This window comes from Egretta garzetta, unplaced genomic scaffold, assembly GCF_000687185.1.
Source record: "Egretta garzetta isolate BGI_Z169 unplaced genomic scaffold, ASM68718v1 scaffold72, whole genome shotgun sequence".
Lineage (NCBI taxonomy): Eukaryota > Metazoa > Chordata > Aves > Pelecaniformes > Ardeidae > Egretta > Egretta garzetta.
This window is the reverse complement of record NW_009259032.1, coordinates 3025031-3035880: the sequence shown is the minus strand read 5'-3', so window position 1 is coordinate 3035880 and position 10850 is coordinate 3025031. Positions and strand designations below refer to the sequence as shown.

At 41.4% G+C, this 10850-nt stretch overlaps 1 protein-coding gene across 1 annotated transcript in view; it reads left to right on the top strand.

The window, feature by feature from the left end:
• Positions 1–10850, top strand: part of LOC104122619 (melanopsin) — a 37749-nt gene that overhangs the window by 9564 nt on the left and 17335 nt on the right. The window contains exons 2-3 of the mRNA XM_035890345.1: positions 6811–6953; positions 9217–9350. Coding sequence (XP_035746238.1) covers positions 6820–6953; positions 9217–9350 — 268 coding nt within the window. The 5' untranslated portion in view covers positions 6811–6819. The remainder of the gene's footprint in view (positions 1–6810; positions 6954–9216; positions 9351–10850) is intronic.

Genomic DNA, 10850 nt, shown 5'->3' with positions numbered 1-10850 from the left:
GGTATCTTGCTTTCAAACTTTCAGGTCTTGGAATAAAACCCCATTGCCTCAAGGTTTGATTATAGAAAATTGGATTAAGGCAGGGAAAAAATGTGCTAGTTACTTGCCAGTGCTTCCCCACAAAACCAAGGGAGCGAGTAACACAGCGTTCCTCCCAAGGCCACGCTGTGCAGGCACACTCAGTAGAATGACTTGTAAAACTTGGAGTAAGCTCTCACGTTTGCTAATCCTTGCCCAAGCAGTGCAGATAGCGCTTGAGCTAGAACACAAGCCAGCTGCTTGTTTTTCATCTGGGTTGATTTTTTTGTTGTTGTTTCCCCTCTTTTTTTGTTTTTTGTTTTTGTACTCAGAGAAGCAAATGTGTCTTTTATCACTGATTTCCGTGGTGTGGCTGGGATGTACATAGAAAGCTATGTCCATGGGCTTTCCAGAGTAGACTTTACATTTTAAGGTTGTTTTAGTCAGTCTCCAGAGAGATGAAAATATGCCCTTAGCTACTTTTGTAACAAGCAGACAGGTATTAAAACTTTGCTTATTTGCACTTCTATTTACTTCTGATTGCTGTATTATTCTCATGTGAATCACTCTTATCTCATGTCTTATTAATTATAAAACATATGAATTATTAATACCCCTTGCTTACATGGACTTATAAGGCTGGGTACATACACATCTGAGTTTGCCTACCTTGTTGAGTATCTATCTGGTTTATTCTCATGATATTGAGAACTTGATCAGGTTTGATGGTTTTCTCTTTGGTTTTTTTTGAGATTTTTCTGCCTCCCCCAACCATATGCCATTAGATTGCTTGCAACTATGAGAAGTTGTTTAAGCACAGATACTGTGGACCTGATAGAAAGCATCTTGTCAAAGCAGGGGCTGTGCTAAATGTGAGATCTTAAGAATATATGCCACAAATGGGTCTCAAAGTCAAATATTAAATGGGGTTTTTTTGGTTGGTTTTTTTTTTTTTTTCAACTGGCTGTCCAGTTCAGTAACAGCCCAAAAGCACTTGCTGGAATGGAATTAATTAGGTGTATATTTTATTATAGAAAAAAATCTCAGGGTTTTTCTACAAACTTATGAACTTATGCTGGATAAATACTCCCTAGGTCTGCAGCAGATACCTGGCTTTGGTACCCGACTGCCTTTGGTATTTGTTGTACGCAGCACTGGCAGTTCCTGTTCTTGTTTGTCACTTCTGGATGAACTGCATCAAACTCACAGTTCAGTTTGCTAAATCAATTGTCGTCTTGATTAAATGCATGCTATAAATGTGTTTGAGTGCTCCTGGTTTTGGCATGTGAACTGATTGGAATGAGCTGTGGAAGAAGAGTGTTGCCCCAAGACTGATAAAAAAAGTAACTAACTTTTCTACATGTGGATGTGGTTTGATCTTCTGAAGACCGAATTGACCTGTATGTACTGTGTGGTGTTGTAATACAGTACGGTTAACCAGAGCAAGAAAAGTTGTTAGTTTGGGGTGGGTTTTGTTTGGTTTTTTAATACCCAAAGGTATTAACAATATTTTCTGTAAGTATTCATTTTAAATACATCATGTTTTGGAAAATACCTGACCTGACCATCACTAGCTCTACCATAGTTGCCACATAGCAATGGTCTTCTGTTTGCTGATTCAAGAGTTCACATGTACAAGATATTCATTAAGCCCCCAGTTTTGTCATCATTTCAACCCAGATGGTGCTTCACACTGAAATTACCTCTTACTTTGACTCTCAATGACATGAGAAGGAACGTGCTGAGTACTACCTGGTAACTGCTTCGGTTCAATGAACTGCTTCAAAAACATTTGAGGACTGGCACACATGGACTGCTCCTATCTCACCATACCTAAATATTATTTATTATTTTTTCTTTAAAATTTTCAAGTGTGACTGTATAGACAGGGGTTTTTTTTACAGGAAAATCAAACCTCTACTTTGCGAATCCACGTAGCAGGTCAGCACGGGGAGGCTGCTGTGCTGTTAATTCACTCCCTCGTTAATGCACATTAATCCCCCATGTAAGCAAGCCCTTACTTAAGCTCATTTCAATCATTTCCACAAGATGAGCTTGTATCCGTGACCAAAATCAGAGGATAAATAAGCCTTTAGATACTCTGATATCCACCTAATGCCAATCATACCACCATTTCTGAATTCGGTCCATTACTTTCTACCCCTACCCATTGAACAAGCCCTGCCCTTGCCCTCCTGTTTTTTAACCACATTTTTTTGTCTTCTGCATTGCAATCTTTATTAATCTCACCAGCTGGAAAGCAGAAACAGATGGCTCTAATTATTTGGACATCGTTTTATCACTAAAAATCAAATTACAAAAGCCTCCATAGAATAACTTTCCTCCTCTGTTAAGTTTTCCATCTTTATTTTGGGAGAAATAAACCAAGTTTATTTTTATATCAGGTGCCTGCTTCCTCTGCCAGCTAGTTGAGGGACAGCTGCTAATTGTTTATCCTCCATTTGCCTGCAGATCTGTTAGTTATCCTGCCAGGAAAGCCCTCCAAGCAGCCATGTATGTGACAGAATTTTGATGTTGTAGTCACATTGCATGTAAGTGTTTAAGGCCACATCATGATTTATGTGAGTTGTCAGGTCCAACAACTCATGGAGTCAAGATGCAAGCGATTGTAGCATTGATTTAGAAGGAGCCAAACAAAGCGAGTACAGGGTAGGCAAGTATGCCATAAGCTGGCCCCGCTGCAGTTACTGGTGTTTTCATGGGCTGCTTGTTTACATTTGTGGTTTTGAGGGAAAAAATCAGGCCATTCTGGGCGGTGCCTTTAAAATCTTCACTTAGGAAATGGATGTGCTTGCAGCAGAGAGCTTGGGATTCTGTCCCAGGACCACAAACGGAGGCAGGCAAAGCCAGCCTGGGAGAAAAATGGAGAGGTGAACACGTCTCACATGAGCCCTTGAAAACTCGCTTCACCCATTATAGACTCAATGTATTGGTTGAAGAAAATGTAACGTCTTCCTTTATCATCTCTATCTTAAATCACATCGTTAAAGAGAAGGAGCCAGGCTGTGGCTTATACAGAACAGGCGCTTCATTTTATGTTACGTGGCTGTGATGATGCTGAGCACCCATTAGCACACTTTATCAAGATAGATGTGCTGAATCCAGAGGAGCTGTGCATCACCATGGTAGTGTGAAACAGCTGGGGATGGGGGAGCGCCTCACAGCATGGCTTTTAACTTGGCAAGTTTTCCGATTGCATTCTCAGGGAGTCTAAGTTCACTCTTAACTAAATGCAAATGGATAGCCTGAAGCATAACTGCACAGGGTGTTCTACAAGTTAGAGAGTGGTAGCATGAGACGGATACAAAATCCACGCTTTGCTAAACCTAGAAGGCAGGACCCTTCCACTAGTATGAACTGACTTTTTGCTGATTCATACCAGCTGTCATTGACCATACATCATTTTGGTGCTAACAGGGGCTAATGTAGATGTAACCTGGTAAGACAACAGTGACTATACCTAATGAAATATGCTGTACTTGGCTGCTGTCCTGGTTACCAAGTCATTGGTAGAGATTTGTGATAGTTATAGGGGACTTCTATAGGTCGGAAAGAGTCGCAGCAACTTGGAAGGTTCTCTTATAGTTTAGTTTTATTCTTATTACTCGTGAGAAACTAAAAGTACCAAAAACGCAGAGTCATAACAGCTTTTGAGAATATCAGCAAAAAGCAGCTTCTCATTAGACCTCATTGGCAAGCTTAGAATTTTTTTCCTATTTCTAGTCCTCATCTTCATACAGTAAAATATTTACATTATCAAGCATTTAGCTTATTAATCAAAATTACCAAAAAGGCCAGCTTCTTAGTGGTGGTGTTGCAGGAAAAGAGAAAAAGCTTAAAACCTGTCCATGTCTTAAAGCCTTCATGATATTAATTGTTTGTCTCCAGTTGAGTGTTACTCTGTTCTGAGAACGGATCTGTATTCGAAAAACAGCATTTGTTCAACAGAGCAGATCTTAAATTCCCAATCTTAAGAGTACTTAAATCTTTCTTCTCTAAGCTTTCTATTGTGAAATTATGCCAAATTAGTGAAATGAACTATGTGACTAAAATGAGGTATAAATTCTCTCTGATCAGCTTGCAGCCATTTGTACTGGTTTAGCCTGGTGTGTTTAGAAAATTCCCACTAACTTAATGAAATAATTTTTTATAATAATTGAAGTTTTCTGTTGAAATATAGATACACACACGTAAATATGCACATTTGCCTTCTTAGATCCAAATTACAGTGTTATAAATGGTTTTCTGCCTTTATCAGCTTGCCACATTTCATGCAGCTGGATGCCTGCCACGTCCTGCTGTCTCAGGGTGACACCCCCAGAGTGAATAAGTAGCCGTCATTTCATTCACGCCTTAAAGTTGTTCTTACTGTTATTAACAATGCAGCAAAAGTGGCTGTGGTATTTTATGGACTCCCCTGAAGGCCAGATCCCTTCTCCAAAGCCTGTGTAATGTAAACATCTCTCACTTTAGCTTCTCGCTGAGATTGCAGACTCTGTGTAATCCCTGGTATTTATTGCCTTCCAGATTCCACTCAGTAAGCATCAATGCTTTATATTTCATCCAGTATTGCCAGCAAACTGTAATATGAGTTTACAAATGTGTCACGCAAGACATTTTTCAGCTTTTGACACAGCTCACCACTCATAACTGAATGAACGAGGCCAAAATGTCCAAGTCAGTCTCTTCAGCAGAGAGATAAGGTGAGACACCTTTGGGTGTGAAATTCATCGTCCATTTCCCAAATGAGTTTCTGCAACAGTGAGTTCCCGTATGTTAAAGTAAAGCATAATGCATACAGCAGGCAAGTACTACTTACCCTGAATTACATAATCTATATAATATTCCTCTACATAATAACCTCCTATATAGGGGTAAATCCTGAGCATGGCTAACAGATAAGCTGGAAAGGAAGAAAAAAAAAAAAATAAAAGGATCCTTTTCCTTTCTCCCCAGTTTAGCCTTTTTGGTATGCATTGCCAGAAATGAGGCAGGGTTCTGATTTAGCACACGCACTCTGTTAAGAAGATTAGGTCTGAGGGAAGAGGAAAGGAGTTTATCATGGTTAATTTGCGTGCCCAGGCAGCCCTGCTCTGAAACCACGGTGCCAGCTGTGCCTGGTGCCACCAAACATCCATGGCTGCTTTTCCTCGCTGGACCACCTCCCCACGTGCTGCCAGCTCTTACACTACCTCTTGCACCTTTCTTCAAGGGTAACTGCTTGACAGGGTGACACTTTTTCTTGCTGCTTAACTGCTGGGAATGGCAACAGCAACCCCCTGGTGCAGCCGGCACCAGCAGACACTCCCTTTCCTTTCCACTTTCATGGCGATGTTATCTTTGGTGAAGTGTCATGTTGGCGGCAGCCATCCTATTATGGGTAGAGTCTGTCAGACCGCTTGAAAGCAGCTTTCTGCTTTGAAGCAATAGCTTTTGTGCCATTTCCAATGCCACTTCGTCCCCAGGGGCTTTGCTGTTACCGTTTCTGCTCCAGACCCGCTGTTTTGCGGTTGCTTGGGGCATGCTATGCATCTCACCGGGTGCTCCCTGTTGCCGAATGCAACCCGACGCGGGTTTGGGGAGTACCCCAGTGGGACTGCACAGTTAAGGGGATAATGCCCACAGCTAGAACTGTCGTACAAGGAAGGAGCTGTAGCGTGAGCATTTATAGATGAGTGAGGAATAATAGAAGGTGGAAAGGAGAAGCAGCAGGATGGGAGGAGCTAGCAACAGGGGAAAAAAAGGCTGTTGTCTCCGCTTTGAAATGGCCGCTCAAATACTACCAGTGGGGTGATAGTTATGATCTTGAACGTGTTCTGTCACCCAGCTCCTCTCCCACAGGCCAAAATCAGCCTTGTCCCCCACCCCACGCGTTGCTGAGCTGCACAGTGGTGAAGCGTGGCGATGCAGAGCAGGTCCTCAGCTGTGACAAGGTGCCATAACTTTGACTAAGCTGTCCAAATCTGGCTGCACGCATGAGAACTCTGCCTAGCTTAGCTGCTTTTGACTTGATAAATAAGAATCTCCATCAGGCAACTTGGACTCTTCTCATTGATAACGCTAATGAGAGCTGAATGGATTAGCTGTAGGCTGTCCTGCTGCTGAATTTAGCTGATGATAAATCTGATTTTTTTTTTAAAAAAAAAAAATACGTAGAGAGTTGCTGGGGTCTTATTCATGTGCTGGAGATAAAGGGCAATGAAAGAGGTGTCAAGAATATTTAATGTATTTGTGCTTACCCAGGCAATGCTACCACTGCTGTTTTACCTCTTGTTTCTTACCTTTTCCATGGGGAATTCCAGGTTTGGCAGTACTAAGTTAGTGGATAGGGAGCCTGGGGAGCCCTGGGGGATATAATGTTTGTAAGTGTGGGATGTGATATCAGCGCTTCTATTAAAACCAAAGCATGATGGGCTATTCCTTGTTGACCTGAAGGTCATGTTGTCAGCTAGCTCTGAGCCCCAAAGTGCAGCAGGTACCCAGAGCGGTTTATGCCCATCGTCACAACTTCCTTAATATTTTTTTCCAGTCTGTTTTCCCTGGTTTTTTTGTTGTTTTTTTTTTAATATAAATATTTACTGTGAAAGTAATGAAGGCTACTTGAGGGAAACTCGATTACAGGGGATGTGAAAAGAGCACAGAGGTGTGTATTTGGTTTGCAAAGACTGTGGAAGCAAATGCTCTGCCTTTCTTCAACAGGCTGAGCATGTGCCCCCTGTGATAAGGGTCCTGAACGTGCTAAGCTCTCCTTTTGCTCTCTTTTCCATTCAGGGTTTGAACATGGGCACTCAGCCACACACTGTGACCAAGACGGAGATCCCTGACCATGTTCTTTACACGGTAGGAACATGTGTGCTCATTATTGGCTCCATTGGCATCATTGGAAACCTCCTGGTGCTCTACGCATTTTACAGGTAGAAAAATTGCTTTTATGGTTAATCTGGCTGGCCTTGAGGTTTGCATGTGCCTGTGCACAGATGTTCTGCATTGGTTTCCTTTTGGATTAAATCTTCAGGCAAAGGCAGATGGCACCAAATGGGGGAAGGCAACACAGCCACACCCAACATCACTGATAACCTCAGTGTAAATTCCTCATGATTTAAGGAACCAAAGAAAATGACGCAAGAAATACCACGTACTATTAACAATTCTACTGAGAAGTTTAAATGATAGAAACAGCAGACTTCTTCACTCACCCTGTAAAATTTGCAGAAATACTTGACAAAAACTGCTGCTCTTCCCAGCAGCCCAAGGACCAAGAAAGCAATGCACTACATGAAATGAGCTCATGCCATTGGTGCATCCCCTGCTTCAGGCAGATCATAGGATTTCTGTCAGGTTGTGTGCTCTCTTGGTTTCTGACAGTGTAATGGACAGGCAAAGCTGCTGCAGCTAGAGTAGACAAAAATCTCATGGAAAAAATAAACAGCTTTCTTCTGTCCCATGCTGTGATGCTGGGTTTCAAAATCCTCCTAGCTTGCTGCTTGCTGTCATCATGCACGTTGATGCAGAGGGGGCTTACAATGCTAGAAGCACCGGCGAGGTTATGAACCAAGCGTTAGTTTCTTATTCTTAAAAGTTTAAGACAAATAAACTAGTTCAGTTATTTTGAATAACTGGCTTTTAATATGGGATAGAGGAGAAATTGAATTCCCTGCAACTGTAGATACCTTCATGGTTTTTGAAATGCAGCACATGCTCTCCATTTTTCTTGAAATTTGTTTGGTTTAGCTGGTGTAATAAAAGCATTAAAGTGTCAGAACAGGAAAATCTCCATAGGCAGACAAGCACCCGTGAAGGTGTGAACTCTGCACCCCCTCTCACTCAGTTGTTGCAGGCAGTTATGAGACCCAAGATTTTGTTAGAATTGCAGAAGTATTGAGACAGATTTCTCTATTTCTTTTTCAGTATTTCATTATCAGAATGAGAAAAGAAATTCATGTTAGCTGCAAATACTGATATTTTAAAGCACATCAAAGAGGCCTCAGCTGTTCAGCTTTCTACACTGAAGGAAGCATTTGGGAAACAGAAACAGTTATTTCAAACTGTTGAGAATCACTGCATCCAAATTCCAAGAACAAAACTATTTATAACGTCCTGCTTCCTCCCTGTGTCTCACAGACTGTGCCAAGTCACTTCTATTTGTACTATATGTACCTGGCACTGTGGAAAGTCCTGAATTCAGACTCTAAGTATCGAAGCTCTTTATTTCGCCATGCAACCAATACAGTGGTTCACATTGAGGGACTACTAGTTCCGTATTGCACTGTCTCAGCATATCCCTCAAAAGTGCCAGTTTTAAGGCAGATTTGGGTGACCATAACTCACAGATTCATTTAACTTTCATAGTGGGACCTAATATTTGATCAGAGCAACAAGGGCGTATTCAACCAAATAACCCCAAGTACAAGTGAGAGGTTCTTTATCACATTACCAGTATCTTTACTCCTCGTAGCCAGTCCCAAGGATAATCTTGAATACCAGCTGAAAGTCTCCTAGGAGGTTGTAGCTCCAGATATCCCTAAGAAGTGAGACTATGTGAGGTGGTGAGATGTGGGGAAAAAACCTGGAAGTGATATTTGTTTCCTTTGGATAAGCTTTGCCTGCAGACTGGCTGCTGCTTCCAAGCCCCTTGTTGCGGCGTGGAAAGTTGCCTGTTCAGCTGAGCGCTTTAGTTATCTCTTATGAGATGTGTATGAACAAAAGCGGTTTTTTTTCAAATCTCTCTGCATGTTCTCCTTGTGCCATAGTGCTTTGCAAAGGGCCATTTAATTAGTGGTAATGTGATGACTTTTCACGTCAGCAGCTTTTAAAAGGTCCTTTGGCTCTGTAACCTGCTTCGGATCCTGGTCTTGTGCAGCGCAGGACATGCTCAGTGTTACTGCTCTTCCAGGGAACTGCCCTTCTCATCAACAAATCCATATTTTTCAAGACAGCTGGAGTTCTCCTCAGTTTGAAGAGGAAACAACCCATTTTATCCCCCCTTGCTATTGTCAGTCAACATTTTGAAATGGCTGTATCTGTAGCTGCAGTAGTTGACTGACGATTAGCAATTGCTTGACTGTAAGTAACTACTGATTCCAACCTGGATAGTATTTGTTTATGCTAATAAGCAAACTTATGAAGTTAACTGTTCACTTTGCCTATTTAAAATCACGTATTTCTCATGTTCTTAAGCAACAAGAAGCTGAGGACACCCCAAAACTACTTTATAATGAATTTGGCTGTGAGCGACTTCCTGATGTCGGCTTCTCAGGCACCAATGTGCTTTGTCAACAGCTTGCACAGAGAGTGGATACTTGGAGATATAGGTACTTTTCAACGCTAATTCATACCTCCCTAATTCATACCTCCCTAGCTCTACACTGTCTGCAGCCTATTTTAGCCATAACAACCTTGGCCTGTGCTGTGGAGACAGCAGCACAAGGCTCTTGAGTGACCACGCAGGCACCTGACATCATCAGTCAGCATGATGGTGGATGTTTTGTGTTATAGGTTTGATTCTTTCATCTTACTTATTCTGGAAAAAAAAGGAGTCAACATCAACATGTAACCATGTTACCCTTTAGCTTGTACGGGCAGATGCTATGGCTGAAGATGGGTAGAAAAGTTTTATTGTTGTAAATATTTTTTTCTGTATTGTCTTAAGAGGGAGTTAATATTTTTTATTTAGAAATGTATGTTGATATTCCTTAGCATACTTCTAGGAACCTCACGTTTAATTAAGAGATTTAAATAACGATAGTCAGTTGAGGACTCACTGCAAATTTAAGCTCCGTTCTTTCCAACTGCGAGAAAGAAAAGGTGATGCATGCTCAAATTATAGCTGCAATGTGAGTATAGCCAGTTCCTCAGAGGGCTCAACGCTCTGCTTGGTAATGCTCATCACATCATTGGGGGAAAATTTGCACCCAGTGGTCGTGTATTGGTGGAACAAGCCCAGTGATCATGTATATTTAGCAGCACTGAAGGGGCTCCTCTTTAGTTTGAGGATGTTTTTAGTCTTGCTCATCCCCTTAGGTAAAATCAGTGTAAATTATCATGCTGCCACAAATGAAGCAGTTGATCTGGGTTGAGTGGGATTTGGTCCTTAATTGTAGGTTACTTATAAAGACTTTAGAGTCTGCTGTAAGGTTGAATCTGGTATTTCGACTGCCTCCCATTTCCAGTGGGCTGCTGTCTATAACCACAAGGGGTGATGCAAGATCTCAAAAAACAAATGATCGTTCAACACAAGTTTCAAGAATCAAATTGGGGTCAGTGTAACTACAAGTTTTCATCTGCTACTGCAATGCCTGAACGCTAGGAGGGGAAAAAAAACCCTGTTTCATGTAAAAACTGTGTTTATTTTTTTTAAGTGCTGCTATTAAATATAGGAGCTGGAGCTATGTTTTACAGCTGGTCTTTTAGCCATCAAATTTAAACCACTTCTACATTTTTAAGCCACATAAACCAAAGTAATTTTTCAAAACATCCGCCTGTTATTAGCAGACAGATGTCTGCTGCAGCCTGTTAAGATCAATATATTGGGCAACAGTCCAGGAAAATGTACCTTTAATTAAATTGGATTTTCTTTGAGGCAGTTTTCCACTGACAAAAAGTTCGCAGCTGCAGCCCACAGTGGAGAGTAGGACTTGTTAAATACATACTTTTGTATTTGATTAATATTTGTGGTTTTTCTAATAAGCACTTCATAATTATGGAATTGCGAGGCTAAGAGAATTCTTCTAATGGGGGAGAAGTCCCAAGCCAGGAAAAAATGGGAGGGTTATCATGTCAGGCTCTGAGAGAAAACATGCATCTGTTTCAAG